General features: G+C 45.2%; 1 protein-coding gene across 3 annotated transcripts in view; it reads left to right on the top strand.

The window, feature by feature from the left end:
• Positions 1 to 19,613, top strand: part of OPHN1 (oligophrenin 1) — a 130,597-nt gene that overhangs the window by 52,141 nt on the left and 58,843 nt on the right. For all 3 annotated transcript variants that reach the window (XM_080989790.1, XM_080989792.1, XM_080989791.1), the window contains 4 exons: positions 776 to 854; positions 2,830 to 2,863; positions 10,505 to 10,567; positions 14,198 to 14,272. In XM_080989790.1, coding sequence (XP_080845916.1) covers positions 776 to 854; positions 2,830 to 2,863; positions 10,505 to 10,567; positions 14,198 to 14,272 — 251 coding nt within the window. The remainder of the gene's footprint in view (positions 1 to 775; positions 855 to 2,829; positions 2,864 to 10,504; positions 10,568 to 14,197; positions 14,273 to 19,613) is intronic.

Here is a 19,613-nt window from a genome sequence, read left to right as displayed (position 1 = left end):
TTTGCAATATAAATATGTATTGCCCAAAAAGTCCACGAAATGTGATTGGTTCAATCTGTGCAAAGCTGAATAAGCATAGTGACTATGTCAGCAATCACTAGTAACAGAACAGAATTGGTGGTGCTTGTGTATTTAAATGAATATCCTGCTTCATCTTGCCAAAACAACAACCCGAGGCACCTGAAAAAATACAAATGGGAAAAAAAAATACTGCAAATCTATTCAAAACAAGTAAACAAACGCAGCCAGGCTTATTGCAAGAATTCAAAACAATAACTAATAAAACTCCAGGTGGTTGCCAAACAGTGCCAAGAAGACCGCCAGCTACACTCACTTGACACCAGCTACAAGTTAGAAAAGCTAAACGAATAGGGTCAAACTTGCTGACAAATTCCAGTTCTGACAACATTGTATTTAGCTGTGGTTCTTCATTGCAAGGGGTGGGCCTAGATGACCCTTGGAGGTACCTTCCAACTCCGCAATTCTGTGATTGCATAAGTTAATTATGCTGCCACTCAAGCTTTTCCAGCTACTAGAAAAAAGAAGCTGCTTCCTGCTCTTTGCATCCTGCACAACCTGTTTTTTGTATGCGTTTATTTTCCATCTCCAAATTTTTCATTGAAGTGCAGAGCAGACACTTGTATTAAAAGCATGTGCAAAGTCCTTGGTGCAAGTTGCCTGGAGAAAGATTAAGCACTGTAATTTTGGATTCAGTCTTGTTGCTTTATGGAGAGAAAAACTTTCTTTGCTTTTACTCTTGTTCAATCTCTTGCAGACCTGGGCCCATCACCTTGCAAGCCCCTTCAGAAGCAAATCGACGGCTCTGGATGGAGGCCATGGATGGGAAAGAGCCAGTAAGTATTAAAAATGCTGCCCCCAGTTGTGTGTTTTGATGGAGTTTCCACTGCCACAGGGGTGGGGATGTAATCCAGATGTTGGGCCACCTCTGACAACTGGTTGTGCTGACTGCTGGGAGGTGGACTGCAACAAACTCCGGAGGGCCACAGCTTAGCTATTCCCCACCGCCCCTTTTTAAGTTAACTTGCATTATGTTTTTTAAGTAATGTTGTTTCTGTGAGAAGCCTTTTAGCTGGTTTCAAAAAGCGAAATAATGACTCTCCCTTTTCAAAACTTTCAAACGTGTTTGACCATTCCCAGGGGCAGCCTTTAAAAACGTTCAAACTCGAATTTGGCAAAGTTTTTAGGGATAGCCTCTTGAATTGTTCATTTCTCCATTACATTTGACGTTGCAGGAGAAAGAGGCTGAGTGTGGCGACATGATTGGAGTTAATAAAGCTAGGCCTGGGATGGAGAAAGGGGATAGAAAAAAATCTTTCTCCATCTCTTATAGAACTCATGGACATCCAGTGAAGGTGAATGTTGAAAGATTCACGGCATAGAAAAGGGTCCTTAGTTGCGCAGCGCATAGTTAAACTGTGGAACTCCTTCCTGCAGGAGATAGTGATGGCCACCAATCTGGATGGCTTTAAAAGTGTTGTCATTAGACAAATGCATGTAGGAGACGGCTATTGATGGCTACTAACTGTGGTGGCTATTCTCTCCCTCCATTTCTGAATACCAGTTTTTGGAAGCCACAGGATGGGGGGGAGGAGTGTGCTCTTGCACCCAGGTCCTGCTTGTGGGTTTCCTATTGAAGCATTTTGTTGGCTCCTGTGAGAACAGGATGCTGGACTAGATGGGCCAGTGGCCTCATCCAGCAGGGCTCTCCTTATATTCTTATGATAAATGTGCACTTCCATAAACTTGGCATTAATAAAGCTGCAGTCTGAATGATTTGCAGAATGTTTATTTTTTAAAAAAGGATTTTATTTTATAATGTTAAAGGATTTTTTAAAAGTAAAAGTGTTGTGAGTTTTTGATAGTCTCAGTTCCTTGCAATTTCACCTCCTCCTACTTCAGGGGTGGATAACCTTTGACCCCCCCCTTCAGCCGCACATAGCATGGTCACCACTGGCAAGAGATTATGGGAGCTGCAGTCCAGCAGTATTGGGAGGGCCACGCCACAGGATAGCCACCCCTGCCCTAACCATGTGAGCATTTTGTTTCCCTGCAATCTGGAAAAAGTCCACTCCCTGTGGGGATTGTTCCTCGGTTTGTTTAGCTTCCCTGGAATAGCCTGCATGTGACCAGATACAAAACCCTGAACCCTAAGTTATTAAAACCTCTGCCGTCATGGAGATGGGAAGGCGGCTGTAGGAAACGACACCAGCTGGGAAGTAGAGGCAACTCCCCATGGCTTTTATGCAGTGTCCACATCAGCAGCTCTTGGGAGAACTTTGCAAATAGCGTGTGAATTTTTTATATTGCAGTACGTTGCACATGATTGACTTGTGCAATTTCAACCTTACACAGTTGAAAGCCAGCCAGTTGAAACCTCACAAATAAATTGCACATAAGATAGAGAGCTTTAAAGCTCCTTTTGCACCGGGTTTCCCCTTTTAAGCTCTGTGCCTTTCTTACTGGGCTCTGGGATGCTGTTGCGAGAACTCGGATGGCACTGTGAAATCTTACGGGAGCCTCCCAGAAGCTAGTAATAAAGACAGAGAGCTTTTGAGCTCTTGCCTTGTTTGCTTAGTGGGGCCAAGGCTTGCCTAGTGCCTGACTCCGGAAAGGTAAAGATGCTCATGCAGGGGCTGTTCCAAGGGGGCAGTTCAAGCGTATGTGTTTTTGCTTATGTGCACCATCTCTGGAACATGTCCCCTGTGCAAGAGGTGATTATACTGTCTTATGTCCTGTCTTTCAGTCAATTTGATTCTTCAAGGATCAACGTGTTTGCCATCTTTTTAATTTACTTTTGCTTTTATTTAGATCTACCACAGTCCCATCACAAAGCAGGAAGAAAGTAAGTAGCTCCCATTTTGGTTTATGACTTAGGTAGATCCCAGATAACCCCTGTATAAGTGCACACACTTTTGCCAGCCATTTGTGCTTTTCAAAAGCATGCATAAGGGGTGTCTGTGTGTGTGTGCTGCTTTGGAAGAGCAGGCAAAATGTTCTGGATGCAGGTATCTTGGCACTTAGCTTGCTTGACCCTTTCCATGGTGGCTGATGTTATCTTCCTCATAGTCTTAAAAAACCTTGGTGTAGAATCATGGAATGGTAGAGTTGGAAGGAACCCAAAGGGCCATCCAGTCTAACCCCCAACAATGAAAGAATCACAACTCGTAACAGTGTCCACCTCCCTTCAGCTACGATTCCTAGAGGGCCCATGAAACGGCACTATGTGATGTTTATACTGCAGCCAGGCAAAGGGAGGCTGAGGAGAGTATGGGCTGTAAGCGGCCACCCACCCACCTCAAATAGGATATTTCAGAGTTGGAGAGAAGGTTCAGAAAAGGGCAACCCAAATGATCAAGGGGATGGAGCGACTCTCTTATGAAGAAAGGTTGCATCGTTTGGAAACTTTTAAGTTTCGAGGAAAGGCGACTAAGAGGCGCCATGATGGAAGGTTATGGAATTATGCATGGCCTGGAGAAATGGCGGACATAGAAAAGTTTTCCTTCCATATTTGGGCCACATAAAAGAAAATCCTTCTTCACACAGCACACAGTAAACTCTGCCCTAGAAGGCAGTGATGGCCACCAACTCGGATGGCTTTAAGAGGATTGGACAAATTCATGGCTGCTAGCCATGATGGCTCTACTTCTGAATACCAGTTGCCGGAAACCACAGGGAGGGAGAGTGTTATTGTGCTCTTGAATCATGCTTGAGGGTTTCCCAGAGGCATTGGCTTTGCCACTGTGAGAAGAGGATAGGCCATTGGCTTGATCCAGCACACTCTTTGTAATGTTTCTACGAACATTTTTGTAAATGCTTAGTGAGATTAAGGCAAAGCCATTCTGCAGAAGGATGTCACATCTCCCAGGGCCCTGGTCTCTTGTGAGAGAGTGTTCCACCAGGCCATGGTCATGGCCGAAACTGGCTTTGGTTGAGGCCAGTCTAATCTCCCTGGGATCTCCCGGAATCTTCAGGGTGTTGTTATTTGCAGACCGTAAGGTCCTCCGTGGACATACGAGGAGAGGAGGTCCCATAGGTACGAGGGTCCTAGGCCGTATAGGGCTTTAAAGGTTAAAACCAGCACCTTAAACCTGATCCTGTACTCTACTGGGAACCAATGCAGCTGGTATAGCATTGGGTGAATGTGATCCCGCGGCGCGGGCACGGGTCAAGACGACAAGTGGTGGGCTTTCCAGCACGGAGTAGTCTGTCCACCTCTGCTGGGAGGGTCCAGTCAAAGCTGTCCAATACTGGACCTGGGTACAGCTGAGAGGCCTCCAGTTCCGTTATTGTATCCAAATTGGCAGGGAGGTCACGGTGGAGAGACAGGACCTTCTCCGCAAAGAAGCTTGCAAATGCCTCACAGCTATGAATCACAGTCTGATTCATATTTAAATTTGACTGTCCCTCTAGGGACATTAGAGACCTAATTATACTAAAAAGTTGCGCCAGGTGAGAGCTAGCGGATGCAATGGAGGCTGAGAAGTAAGACAGCCTTCACTGCCATCTCATACGTCTTCATAAACGCCCTATAAGATGTTCTTGTGGCTCTGTCATGGGCACTGTGCTATACTTGCTCTAGTGAGGTCCTGCTTCATTTTCCGGCGCTCCTTGGTAAACTAGGGGCCCTGGTTTCTGCAGGGTCACAGAGGGCGCCTAGGTGTGATCTCATTGATGGCCACCAAGAGCCAGGTCAATGAGCCAAGCTCAGTCAATGAGTCGCCGGGGGAGCAGGGTCCCACAAGGCCTGACGGAATCCATCAGGATCCATCAGGATCCACAGGTGAGCCCAAATAGGCTTGCCATCTAAGCAGGGTGGGGTGGGAAGTCAGACCATGGCACCCCCATCGAGGGGGACATGATCACACCAAAGATCAAATCCAGCGTGTGGCCTGCTTGATGTGTGGGGCCCAAAACAAACTGGGAGAGCCCTAGTGTTGCCATGGAAGACACCAGATCCAGAGCCTGTGAGGAGTGGGCGGCATCAGCATGGACATTGAAGTACCCGAATACCAGTAGGTTGGGGAACTCCAAGGCCCAGCCGGTCATCACCTCCAGCAGGTCTGACAGGGTGGCTGCTGGTACACTAGGTGGCCAGTACACCAGCCAGATAGCCAAGCTCTCCTCTGCACCCCACACCAGGCTGACACATTCAGTGCCGGAGATCGATGGTGATGGCAGAGCCCTGAAAGAACAATCTTCCCAGATTAACAATTCTGCCCGCCCGCCCCCGTCCACGACTGGTGGAGGACAGAGAAATCTGGGGGTGCCATCCTTCGTAAGGCAACTGTTTCCCCTTCGTGCACCTAGGTGTCCATCACACAGGCCAGGTCAACCCCCTGTGAGGTAAATAAATCTTGCAGGGTGGCAGTTTCATTGCCTATAGACCTGTCATTGCACAGCACCAGTGATGGAGGTGAGTAATCCTTGCTCACCCTACCTTCGTCCCTCGGGATGGGGCACAGATTGGAAGGGGAACGAGACTATCCATATCTCAAACCCCTTTGCCTATAGAGTCTGCCCCCACCACCATACCTCCCTCGCCCCTCCACGGTAGTAATTCCAAGCCCCACGCTTGCCTCCTTTGATAGCATTGATGTTATTCTTTCCCAGCTTACTATTCTACTTATAATATCAACAGCTCAGTACACACAAAATAATCAAATAAGATGGGCCGACTAGACATCAGGTAGTTATCTACAGGACTATTACATTATTTGACAACCTTTTAACTAACTAACTAACTAACTAACTAATTAACTAATTTAAATTAAACCTCAAAACAACTCGCAGACTAAACAAAGCTACCATGTAACATACATTCAAAGGTGGGGGACCACTTAACTAAACAAAAACAACAATTAAACACCTAACTATAGACTGATAGAACTTAAGTGTGACCATAACACAATAACACTTACCATAAACTATCCCTAAAAAACTGAAGCAAACAACAAAAAAGAAAAAATTCCTCCCACCCTTAATGTCCGACCAGGATCCCATATGAGCTGTTATTTGCGGCCAGCGAAGAAGGTGGTATTCCTTGCTATCCTCTGAACTTAAAAGCTGAGGCAGGGGGAAGTTGGTATCAGTCCTGGCCGATTCTCTCTGCCATGTTTCCGTGTTTTCGGCAGCCCTGGGCCCCAGAAAGATTCCTGTGGCATCAGGGGTCAGCTCAAGTCTGTTCAAACAACCTGGAAAACCGGACGGCATCAGGGAACAAGCAAAAGGAGCGGGGGGCTGATTCTGTAAATGCCCTATTCAATATGACTATTGTGCCTGATGGTCTCAGGGGGGCCTGCCCCCTGCTGTTGAAACGGCACTTAAAGTATCAAGGAAGATGCATCTCTTTGCATCAAAGTCCTCAGATTTCCCCCCCAGCTGGTGTTCTTGGGGTCGTGAGATGGTACTTCCAGAGGGGGAAGAGACCTCTGCCACACCGTCTCCCTCCACTGCCAAGCCAGAAACTGCTAGCGCCAGCGCCTCCGCCTCCGGGACAGTTCAGCCCCCAGCTGCCACCTGGGTCGATTCTGTCTCAGGTGCGGGGGACCCAGAGGGTTCAGGTTGACCTCATCCAACCCCCAGCTGCCACCTGGGGGACGGATGTTGACTCTCCCCCTAAATAGAGGGCCCTTACCCCCTCAGGACCTCAATCTCACCTAAGTTCTATTGTTTACCTCTTCTGCTGTGGCTCATCACCAGCTTCCGGTTCCTCACGGCACCTTGAGAGGAGAATTCCCTCCCAACTTCCTTAACTGCTTTACATTTGAGCCATCTGCAGAGCCAAATATCTCGGCCCAGGCTCTGTGCCAACATTTAACCAAGCCGTTTCATTTAGAAGTACTGCAGGTATGTAGCAGTATTTAAGTTCACAAGCAGGTGCTTTCAAAACAGCTTCTTCGGCATCAGCAATAACTATCCTCCACCTCCTTCTGTTCGTCTAAATACAGGAGAGTCCGAGTCCGAGTCAGGATCAACCTTCTTAGAGCTACTAGTCTTTAAATAAAGCAAAAAGATAACAGGAAGATAAGGCAGTAGACGCCAAAAGCTGAAAGCCAGGGTGGTGACTGCTAGGATGCTCAACTGATTTACGACTCTGGCTTCAATTTCTCTAATGTAAGAATCTCAGGTTGCCACACACAAAAACATGCACTACCTTTGATAAAAGGAAGAATTAGAAAGAAACTAAAAGAAATAGGAGCCTCCCTAACACATAATTGAAGGGAGCTCTAACAAGCGCGTCTCACCAGATAAGACTTGTATCACCTGTGTGCAGTTTCGAATAGATGCCCATTGCTGCTCTCTACTGGGTGTGCTGCATATTGCAGCTACTGACTTTGTAGAATTGAACGCACTTAAAAAGATGCTGTAGGAATTCTTTAATATTACCAGGCATACCTTGATTAGGGTACATTCAGACATGGGGAACATGGCGTTCGTTCCCCTGCTTATAATTCTAGTCCTTCCGTCCCTCTCACTGTGTCTTTCGGACGGATATACTAGCAGCCTTGAACTAAACCTCATGTTCACTCCAGTGGGTGTGGTGTGACATAAGACGCTCAGTAATATCATCACACAGCCGATTACAAAAAAGAAATAGGAGAAGAGTTAAGTATGATAGGGACCTGCTACCATAGTAACATAATGAAGTATATATTATTTTAGCTTCAAGGGTAGTAAAGGCAAGATATCCTCGTGCAGGACATCTGAGGAATGAGAAATGAATCAAATCCTTCATTGTAACATCTGGAAGCAAAAGTTCATGAAGAAGAGTCCCATTTCCCTCGATGTTTCTCTAGCTGTTAATTTCTACATTATATCTGAGCTTTCGCATGTAAAAGCCACTGCTGGGAAAGAAATGAGATATAGTGCTCATTTCTATGCTGTTTGATTCAAGGAGAAAAAAATGCATTTGCAGTCAACCTAGAAAATCATGGGAGTAAATTGATGATTTTTGGAGGGTGGGTGTGCACAAAAACACACACCAGCACACAATACTCTTCTGTCTTTTTCATGAGGGAACAGACAACTGTAGGCAAGTGTAGAAAGGGTGTGGGGGAATAGTAGTGTTGTCCAGTGATGTCCCTTGTTGTCTCCCACGATACCCACTGCTGTGAACATGAAATTTTGTGCAAGTTGCTGGTATATCAGTCAAAGAGCCACAAAAAGTTGCAGTTCCACAATGCAACAGGTATTGCAGTGTGAAAGGAACATCAGAGGGACAGAAGCACTAATACTATAACCAGGAAGGGAACTAATACAACATTCCCCATGTCTGAATACGCCCTCATTAAGGCCCTAAAGAGCTTCCATAAGATATTTTTAAATGCGTTTGGGCCTATTTATTATACACCCGGTTACAAGAAGAAACGGAGCAGGAATTATACATTAGATGGATCTGCTACCATAGCAACATAATTAAATAATCCTATTTTTAGCTTCCGTAAAAAGAGCCCAGCATCAAAAGCCTGACTAAATAGTTTATAGCCATTATTTGTGGGGTGGGGATAGGGTGGTAGTGGGAGGAAACCCACTTAGTGCTAGTAATAACTCCATAGGAATACTCTGATTAAAATGGCCATTCCATTTTATATAACAATATTTCATAATTACTAAGCTTAAACATCTGCTCATGTCCTTCCCTAACAGTGGAATCCCATAAATAGAATCATAGAATTGTAGAGCTGGAAGGGAGCTGAAGTCCAGCCCCTGGCAATTCTCAGAAGTAAGCCCTGCTGAGCCCAGTAGGACTCGCTGCCAGGAAAATGTGCACAGGATTGCAGCCGAAATATAATCAAATGAGTCAATATATTCCAGACTTTCTAACCAGTTTCTTAAATGTGGGGCCTCTATTGACTCTCGGGGATGTGGGACCTCAGACTTGGAGGCCAAATGTGGCCCTCCAGACGTCTCTGCCCCTAGGGGATCCTCAGATTGCTACCCCTCCTCTCCCCAGGCCATTCCCCCTCCCCTTGGTTTGCCACTGCTGATATTTTTGAATGGATGAATTTGCCACTCCATCACTGGCAGCAGCTCTCCAAGATTTCAGATAGGAGATCACTTGGGGATTATTATAATTAAAGTTATTAGTCACTTTTTTTTGCCACAGGCACCTCAAAGCGACTTACAGAAAAAGAGGAAACACATATATTAAAATCAGTGGTGGGGTTCTTTAAAACACCCCAAAAACTCTGAAAGTTAGTTACAGGCTAAAGGCCTGCTTAAAGAGGAATGTTTTCATCTGGCGCCTGAAGATATGTAATGATGGCTCCAGGCAAGCATCCCTGGTAAGATCATCCCACAAATGGGGAGCCACTGCAGAAAAGGTCCTGTTTTGATGCTGCCACCCTCCAGACTTGTAATGGAGGAGATACATGAAGAAGGTCCTCATATAATGATCACAGGGTCTGGATCAGTTCATATGGAGAGAGGCAGTTGTTGAGGTATTGCAACCCTGAGCCATTTAAGGCTTTACAGGTGAAAACCAGCAGCCCCACATCTAATGCATTGTAATCTAAGATAGAGGTTGCTGGAGCACAGACAACTGAGATGCCACTGGAGACAGAACCTGGAACTTTTGGCTTGCAAGGCAGATGCTCTGTTGTTGTGTTGTGGCCTCCTGCCAGGGCCAGTTGGAAAAGGATCTTTCTCAGCCCTACCTAGAGATGCCTGGGATTGAACCTGGGACCTTTAGCTGATACAACATGCCTTCTGGGTCAGGCTTAACTAGGAAACAGCTCTTACCATTCCTTCCTGGCTTTAGATCACTGGTGCCTTGACACACCATCAAGGTGTGCAGGGAATTGTTGGCCATATTATAAGAAATCAATCTTTTAATGCACCAGCATGTACACTTCGGAACTCCCTGCTTGTTGACACCAGGCAGGCACTTTTATTGTACTCTTTTCAGCACCATCCTTGTTTAGACGAGCCTACCCAGATATGTAGAATGTTGATGTGTGCTTTAATCTTTTTTAAAGCTTATTGTTGATTCTAATTATAGTCGTACCTTGGATCCCAAATGCCCTGGAAGTTGGATGTTTTGGCACCCGAACACTGCAAACCTGGAAGTGATTGTTCCGGTTTGCGAATGTTCTTTTGGAACCTGAACGTCTGATAGGGCTTCTGTGGCTTCCTGCAGGAGCTTCCTGCAGCCAATCAGAAGCCGCGATTTGGTTTTCGAACGTTTTGGAAGTCGAATAGACTTCTGGAACGGATTCCGTTCAACTTCCAAGGTACGACTGTATTATTTGAATGTTTTAAGCAGCTGCTTTTCCCCCTGATAATTCTATTGTTTTCTTTTTTATGTGTAAAATTCTTTGAGGCTTTCCTTTACAACCATGCGGTATAGTATAAATTTTATGGAGTAAATAAAAGAAAGACTACCCTTGTGCCTGTAACAGAATGAACTTTGACTTGTCCCTGCCTGCTCTTCCTCTCTGAACCTACAGGCAGATAATTTCCTGTTGCCTTTTGTATTTTACAGTGGAGCTGAACGAGGTTGGCTTCAGATTTGTCAGGAGGTGCATCAACGCTGTAGAGACGAAAGGTGAGTTCTGCAGATTTTGCATCTGCATGCTTCCCCCTTATATAGTATGATTGCATTTTTCAAGGGGTGTGTGTGTGGATTCAGGGGTTCTGCTTACACATGAAAATCATGCATAGCCAAATCCTTGGAGGCAACCCCATGGCTAGCAAGTGAGGGGGTGGGAAAGAGAGAATCTCCCATATTCCCATAGCCCACATGCCCAGCAGGCATAGCCCAGCAAGCAAGGCAGAGAGTTTGAAAGCTCTTTTGTTTGATATACAACAGAACAATTGAAATCTCTTCCCTACTACTTGAGCTTGTGATCCAACCCATTCAAGGTTATGATGACCCCATGGTGGCTTTTCTCCATACAGCTGCCCATATGAAAATAGCCAGACATTGCAAAACTGGTGTTGGGTTTAACATCAATTCTTGATACACCAGAGTCTGGTCAGTAGCATTGGCTGAGATATTAACATGTCAGGTCAGAGTGGCAAAGGGCAAACACAGCCCCTACACCTTTTGTAACATTAGGCAAATGTTTCTGAATGCATAAATTGTTCAGACTGTGGCAGGAATCCACCCAACACTCATGGGAAAATGTGGTGCAAGCTTTTAGAGTAACCAAACAAAATCTTGTTGCAAAGTATGAAAAAAGTCTGTAATTATATCAGGACAAGTTGTTCGTTGTTTACTGTTGCAACAGTTGTTTTCCGAAAAGGTATCTTCTGTTCCACGAAAAATAAATAAAAACATTATGAAAAGAAGAAGCTCTTCTCTCACCAGGTCAGTCGATCGGGCACAAAATGACTTTAAGTTCTCTGCCTTGCTTGTGAGGGCAAGGCCCACTCAATGTGCCAGCTCTGGAAGTCCTGTGGAACGCTCTGCCACTCGAGATTCAGCAGGCGCATTCTGTGCCAGCTTTTAAACACTGACTGAAAACTTCTCTATTCCACCAGGCTTATTCAGGCAATTAAGAGTACACCCCCCACAATGTTTGTGTTTTTAATTATTTTGCTTTTAACTTGCTTCTTAAAAGTATTATGATTTTACTGTATGTTTTCATAGTGTGATATGATACAGTGGCATATAAATATTTCTATAAATAAATAAAAAAACTAGAGATGCTTATGCAAGATCTCGTGGGAACTCTGATGGCCCTGCGAGATCTCGTGATAGCATCCCAGTGCTGGTGCAATGAGTGGGCCTTGCCTCTCTGTGCCCTGCAAGCTGCAGAGCTTAAAAGCTATTTTCATGCCAGGAAACCCAAAGTAGACCCGGTACAAAACAAGCTTTTAAGTTCTCTGCCTTGCCTGGATTTATCATGCACAACCAGTCTGCAAGAAACCCATGCAAGTTAAGTGCACACAAGATGCGATCACACTCTACTGCAATTTCTGCAGACAGTAACTCCAGTTTCTGTAATTTATGCAGGCTGCAATCCTAAACCCACTTATTTGGAAGTAAGCGCCATTGAACTCAATGGCACTTATTCCTAAGTAGATGTGTACAGGATTGCACAGCTGGCGGTCTAAAAGCACTTGAAGAAAGAGAGTGGTGAAGTCCAACTTGCAGACATGCTTGCAATGTGAATAGCAGAGGCTGTTGTTTTTTTTTAAATATAAAGAGAAGTTGGAATGTTACTAGCAAAAGTGACCTAATATGCAATCTTAGAATTTGTTTTTGGAGGGGTGGGAAATAGACACGCTTCTTAGTCGCTTGGAGAAAATTCAAGGCAGCTTAATGACCCAAAGTGACACAATAAAAAGTTGGGCCCGGTATTATTTTAGTTTTAGAGATCTTTATCATAAAAATGCCATTAAAATAAATGGTGTCAGTTTCGCTCAGTGCTCGAGATGAAATCTTAGACAATCAGACTCTTTTGAAGGGCTGGCAGACAACAGCTGAGCAAATTTAATGGGAGCTTTCCTGAAATACTGGCCTGCCTCAAATGTTGCCATTCTTTCTTTAAACATCTTAGTGGGTTCTGTCTGGAATGTTTCCTTTCATGCTGCATCCTGGAGAAAGCAAGTTTCCAAGCATACCTGGCGAAGGTGGGCTCTGTTGTTTCCAGGAATCTCCCCTTAAGGGGCATCGTGCTCCCCCTACAGATTTCTGCTTTTCTGTATCTGGAGAAGAAAAGTGGATTTCCTAGCACAAATTCTTGTTCTTAGGAAATGAAGAAGCGTTCTCAGTGCTCATGAGTATCGGACTAGCCTTGTAGACTAAGAGAGCCAGAGTGGTGGGGTGTTTAGAGTGTCAGACTAGGACCTAGAAGATATGAGGGGTTGAATCCCCACTTGGCCATGAAGTTCACTGCGTATGACCTTGGGGGCCAGTCACTGCCTCTCAGCCTAACCGACCTCATAGGGTTGTTGTGAGGATAAGAAGAGAAGGAGAACATGCCACCTTGAGCTACTTGGAGGAAAAGTGGAATATAAATGTAATAAATAAGTAGAGTGTATAACCAAATGCAAATGTGTGAGATCCCTGAGGAGACACTTAGTAACCTGCAGCAGGGGTGGACGTGGCTGATGTCTCTGGTACTTGTCTTCTGCTCTCACAGCTTGGTCTGGGTGAAGAGTGAAAGACCCCCTTGTTGGAGGAGTACTTAGAAAGTTGGCCCTGCCTCCTCTTCCTTGAAGAGGATGAGAGGCAACCCTGAAGGATGTGCCTCGTTCTCCTGCCTATCCCAAGAACATGGCCAAGTGAGGATTCAAACACTGGTCTCTTCAAGTTCCTAGTCCTCATTTAATCCCCACAACAACCCTGTGAGGGTAGGTTAGGCTGAGAATAGGTGACTGGTAAAGGTCACCCAGTGAGCTTCTACACCATGCTGGCTCTTAAATTAATTTGTGACAGTTTTTAGTTTGTTTACTGGATAGCCAGGAAACAAATTTTCCACATGGCTCCCAAATCAACTACATATATCAGTGGCTCTCAGCTGGTGGTCTGCAGACTCCAGGGAGTCCACATAACCTACCTAGAGCAGGCATAGGCAAACTTGGCCCTCCAGATGTTTTGGGACTACAACTCCCATGATCCCTAGCTAACAGGACCAGTGGTCAGGGATGAGGAATTGTAGTCCCAAAACATCTGGAGGGCCAAGTTTGCCTCTGCCTGAAGAGGGTCCGTGGCATGACTTGCATAGCAAAAACTACAACAGAAATACCAAAAAATTCAAAAGTAGGTGGTCCATAGCTTGCCTTTTGAAAAACGGAGTCCACAGTACTTAGCTGATTCTGAACCACTGACACAGAGGATTTAAAATTCTATTTTTAAACAGTTCCTTCACCATATACGTATTATACCACACACTGGTTCCTGGACTACACTCAAAGCTTGCAGGAAATGCCTGCAGAGCAATATTATTTATGGAGCCTCCTTGGGGAAACTGTGGTGGCCTGAAATAATTTTTAAAGAAGACTCTGGACTTGGTTCCATCCTGGTTCCTGCTTTTCCAGGCTCAGGGCAAGGATTCCCTCTATGTTACAGCTGCCTCGACCACCTGAAAAACAATTGCTGAATTTTCAGTGAGTGCACGAGATGGCGCCATTGAGCTTTGAGTGCCATTGAGTGCCTCCTATGTCTGATCTGCCAGGGCTTCAGTAGTAATGGTGTTTTCTCTCCCCCCCCCCCCCCGCTGTTCAGGTATTACAGTCGAAGGCGTCTATCGAACTGTTGGGAGCAACATCCAGGTGCAGAAGCTCCTGAATGCCTTCTTTGGTAAGAAACAACGGTTCGTTGCCAACTGGGTTTTATTTCTGTGGAATCATGGGGATTCTGGTTTGCAGTTTACTAAATCAAACCAAGTTTCCCCATAAAACCACTAGGTTGGTTTATATGTGTTCTTTTGCAATGGATCAAATTTTCTCAATCCATTCAGGTATGGTAGGAGATATGTTCCCCTTCCCCAATTCTTGGCTCTTATGATCCTAGCAGCAGCTATACGGTTAAACACTATTTGTCGATCGCATTCTGGAATATCATCTTTTAGATAACCAAGCAGAATTATTTTAGCTTTCAAGGGAATACGATATCCTGACATATCAGAGATATCAGCTTGAACGGATTTCCAGAATATTTCTATTTGAGTACACTTCCAAAAGATGTGTACGTAATCTGCTTTATTTGATCCACATCTCCCTAACCTGTATATTAAAATTAATAAGATCTAACTTTAATTGAGTCTACATCTCCTATATCGGACAGGCTGTGCCGCAGAATCATAGAATTGTAGAGTTAGAACAGACCTTGAGGCACATCTAGTCCAATGTGGGAATCTCAACTAAAGCATCCATGGCAGGTTGCCATCCAACTGCTGCTTAAAAATCTCCAGTGAAGAAGAGTCCACCACCTTCCAAGGGAGTCTATTCCACTTAGAAAGTTCTTCCTGGTGTTTAGTTGGAATCTCTTTTCTTGTAACTTGAAGCCATTGGTTCGGATCCTAGCCTTCCGGAGCAGGAGAAAGCAAGCTTGCTCCATCTTCCATGGGACAGCCCTTTAGATATTTGAAGATAGCTATCATATCTCCTCTCAGTCTCTTTTCTTCCCGGCTAAACATACACAACTCCCTCAATCGTTCCTCATAAAGCTTGGTTTCCAGGCCCCCTAATCATCTTTGTCACCATCCTCTGCACATGTTCCAGCCTGTCAAGTGTCATTATTTTTTTTTTATCATACTTTTATTGTGCTAGCTAAAGGCCATGACACCATCCTTAACATCAGCAGACACTAAATATACTGTAAAACCACAACCGAAACTGGCAAAAACCTTGTTACAGGGACAGTTAAAACAGAGAGGAGTTGCCTATGGATCGTATAAGTTAGATCCCTGAGTCCCCTTTACAATTAATGGCTAATTCATCCAAATTCATCACCCTAATCTCCCTAGCTGCCAGAGCATAGAGAGCAAATTGATAAAATCATCAGCAACATTCTGCAGCCACTTCTTTCTCTCTGCCATAGTTAGGTTGATTTCCTGCGCAAACAAGGGTTTCATAAATCGATTTGTTGGTTCTGCACAAAGCCAGCATTGTGCTGTAGATAATGAGATATATATTCCACATACAGTTGCCTGCAAAATCAGAGTCTTGCTTCATAAGGGACCTTATTATATTGTCCATCCAGGGCCACTGTAAGCATTGCCTGGAAGCGCAGCTCTGTGAAGGCCACTCATAGCGAGGCGGACAGAATTGCGCCGTTTTAATAAGTGGATACTGTGGCAAACATTTGGAGGAAATAATTGACTGTGAGTCTCTCCCCACTTCGTTCCTATAGAGCCACTTCCATATACGTCTCTTGTCCCTGCTCAAAGACGCTTGCAGCTCCTGTAAGTGGCAGTGGGCTAGGCAGTGCTGGATACCACCTTCCAAGCAGTTAGTATCTTCCAGTTCTTTATAACACAGTCTCTCATCTGGTAGGAGCTCAGTCTTTTCAAATAGTTTAGGCAGGCGTAATCAGCTCTAGCCCTCATTGCAATCATGCCAAGTTCCGATTCAACTTGTCAATATCCTACTCCAGGTGTGGTCTGACCAAGGTAGAGTAGAGCAATACTATGACTTCCCTTGATCTGGACATCATCATCATCATCAATAACAACAACAACAACAAAATAAGTTTATTATTTATACCCGCCCACCTGGTTGGGTTTCCTCAGCCACTCTGGGCGGCTTCCAACAAAAGATTAAAAATACATTAACACATCAGTCATTAAAAACTTCCCCAAACAGGGCTGCCTTCAGATGTCTTCAGATTTCAACCAGACTTCTGCTGATGCAGCCTAGAATAGCATTAGCTCTTTTTTGTTGCTGCATCACACTGTTGACTCACATTAAGCTTGTGGTCTACTAAAACCCCTAGATTCTTTCACGTGCCCTACTGCCAAGACAGGTATTCACATCTTACATTTGTGCAGCAGGTTATTTCTACCTAAGTGCAGAAGCTTATCTTTGTTCCTATTGAAATTCACTGTGTTATTTTGGGCCCAGTTCTCCAATCTGTTACTGTCATCTTGAATCTTGAATCATCCCATATGAACCTGCCTGGGTTTTGAGATCTTCGGGGGAGTCCCGTCTATCAGTCTGGCCACCGTCACAGGCCTGCTTGGTGGGGGAACAGGAGAGGGCCTTCTCAGTGGCTGCTCCCAAGCGTAGTTCAGCAATGAAACAATAAATCATCTGAGGCCAGTGAAGTGAACTCTTTATTCAATGAAACAATCCACAGCTCCAGCCCGGTGGTCTCAGCAACTCTTTCTAGGAGGTCTTGCCCCAATGAAGCGTTTGGAAGGACTGAAGGTCCCAGCCTTCCCAGTGCCCACTAGGACTTCTCCTCTCCAGAGTCTTTCCCATGCAGTCTCAGGCTGTGTCTTCACACAACCACTCTCTGCTCTGTCTGTTTCGTTTGTGAGTTTTAGGAAACTGGGGGGGGGGGGGGAGGGGAGGTGGTTACAGCAGGAGGGAGTGACTCCCTTGCTTCTTCAGCAGCCAGCTTCTCTGTCTCCTGGATCCACTCCTCTCCAGCCCCTGCTTCTGCCTCGGAATATGAACTGTTCTCTGCTGCAGCATCACCCAGCTCACCAAACCCTGTTGCCTCTTCTGCTTCTGACACCTCCTCCAAGTCTGCTCCTTCTCCCTCTGACCACTCATCATTGTCCTATCACCAACCCCCTGGCTCTGAGCCTTCTACCCCTGGGGGTTCCCTAGCAGGTTCCCTGGCTAGTGCCTCCTAGCGCTTCTCTGCATCCAGCCAGTCCATGACATAGAGGGCCTGCTCAATAAGGATTGTAAGGATTCACATTGTACTCTGAACTTTGCTACCATGGTGGTTTAAGGATGATTTTCATACTGCTGTAATTTCCTGTTGCTTGTGCAGTTGTGTGGTGTAGCAGTTAGAATGTCTGACTAGAACATGGGAAAGACCATGGTTCAAATCCTCCCACTCAGCCATAAAACTCCCTGTGTATGACCCTGGTGGCCAGTCATTGCCTCTCAGCCTAACCTACCTCACTAGGTTGTTGTGGTATTGAGGAAGGGGAGAGCCATGTATGCCACCTTGAGCTCCTTGGAGAAAAAGGTGGGATATAAATGCAACAAATATTTATTAATTTAGGGGCCTTGATGCACAAGAGAATTGGGTCTTTACAGCATCTCTTCTCCCTGTTGATCCGCTAGTCAGAGGACTCTTTCGGATCTTGTGTTTCATTGGCATTCCCCAAGACACTACAGACCTCTTCAGCTGTAAGGTGACTCAATCATAACCTGACCAAATTTGGAAAGGGAAGAAGAGACATTGCTTTGAATTATGCCTGTCTTCGCGTTTGGTCTGAATATGTGCAGAGGGATAAATGTTCAGCCTACAATCTTTGGAACAGAGAGAGATTGAAAGAGAGAAAGGATGCATTTGGTACCCTCCACTTCAGTCAAAAAGGCTTCCAGAGTGGCTTAGAAACACTCAAAGCAAGACTGCCCAAAGCTTATGATCTCTGTATTAAACACACACACACACACACACACACACACACACACAAATCCAAATTCAGGCATCCATTTTGAACAGTTGTTCCTATAGCCCATCTGGCACAGTTCAGGGGTAGGAGGTGCTTCGTGGAGCACCAGAAAAATGGAGAAATGCAAAAGGGGGAGTTTGGTCAAGTTCAGAATACTTGAAAAGTACAAATGGGGAGTTGGGTTGGGGATGCAGCTAATGGTTCACAGCTGCTGTAGGTTTTGGGAGAAAGGGCAGCTGTAGATTGAGCAAGAGAGTTGATTTTCTTGAGACCAAGGGGAGAAATAAAGCTTGCAGAATGACACAAGGCTTCCCAGCCTGTTAGGAAGAAAGCAGGCTATCAAACCTGATAAAGGCATGTGCACACGGAGAGCAAGATACTGACATTTTGGGAGAGGGTGAAAAAATAAATGGCTGGTGGGGCTTTTAGAGAAACTGTAGTTGAAACTGTTGGAATTCAGAGAGAAGCAAGCTTTCAGAAGTCAGAAAATAAGACAGAGGGGCTTTAAATAAGGAAATCTGAAGGTTCTGGATGCAAGCTCAAACCTAAGAGTTCTGCAAGGAAACAATGATGTCTACCAATTTGGATGGCTTTAAAGGAGGATTAGGCTAACCCATGGAGGAGAGTGGCTGTTGATGTTTACTCTGCATTTGGGGGCAGCAATGCGTCTGAATCCCAGCTGCTGGAAACATAAGGAGAGGCGACTGCTCTTGTGCTCGAAGCTTGCTTGGTGGTTTCCCATTCGGCCACTGTAAGAACAGGATGCTGGATTAGATAGGCCATTGGCCTGATCCAGCTGGCTCTTCTTATGCTCTTACATTACTATATTTCAGAGCAGGAATGGCTTGCAGATAATAGGCTAATGTTTGAAGGTATTCTTTTTTTTTAATGGTAGAAAACCAGTAGCATGTAAAAAAGCAACATCACAAAAACTATTTGCAGTTTGCACACTCCCTTCACCCCAGGAAAAAAAGGACAACCAGTTATCAGAATTAGAGCTATGTGGAATGAGTTAAGAGTCAGGTTATTAAAGTTTCAATTGCTGCTCAACTTACCGTACTTTTCACTCTACAAGACGTACCCGACCATAAGATGCACCTAGTTTTTAGAGGAGGAAAACAAGAAAAAAAATATTCTGAATCAAATGTTGTACTAAAGTATTTAATAAACAACCGAAGGGTTTCATCAGGATATCCTGAACCTTGAAGATATTTATATCACCCCCACCCCACCCCACACACATCCAAGGAAGCTGCTAGGTAGGAGATCAGGACAGACAAAAGGAAGAACTTTGCACAAGATATGGTTAAAAGACAGAACTTGCTACAAGACTGAGTGACAGCTGCTAGCTTGGGTGACTTCAAAAGGGGATTAGACAAGGGGCGCTACGCAGCTCTCCCTCTCTGCACAGCGCCCCTTCTGCAAAGCGGGAGGAGAAACGGAAGGGGCTCTGTTTCTCCTCCCGCTTTGCTGAAGGCTCACTGCACAGCTTTCCCTCTCTGCGCAGTGCCTCTCCAGCGAAGCGAGAGGAGAAACGGAGCCCCTTCAGCGACAGCTGCG

The sequence above is a fragment of the Podarcis pityusensis genome (genome assembly GCF_964106645.2).
Source record: "Podarcis pityusensis genome assembly, chromosome: Z".
Classification (NCBI taxonomy): Eukaryota; Metazoa; Chordata; class Lepidosauria; order Squamata; family Lacertidae; genus Podarcis; species Podarcis pityusensis.
The sequence above is the reverse complement of the archived record's forward strand: the minus strand, read 5'-3'. Positions and strand labels throughout refer to the sequence as shown.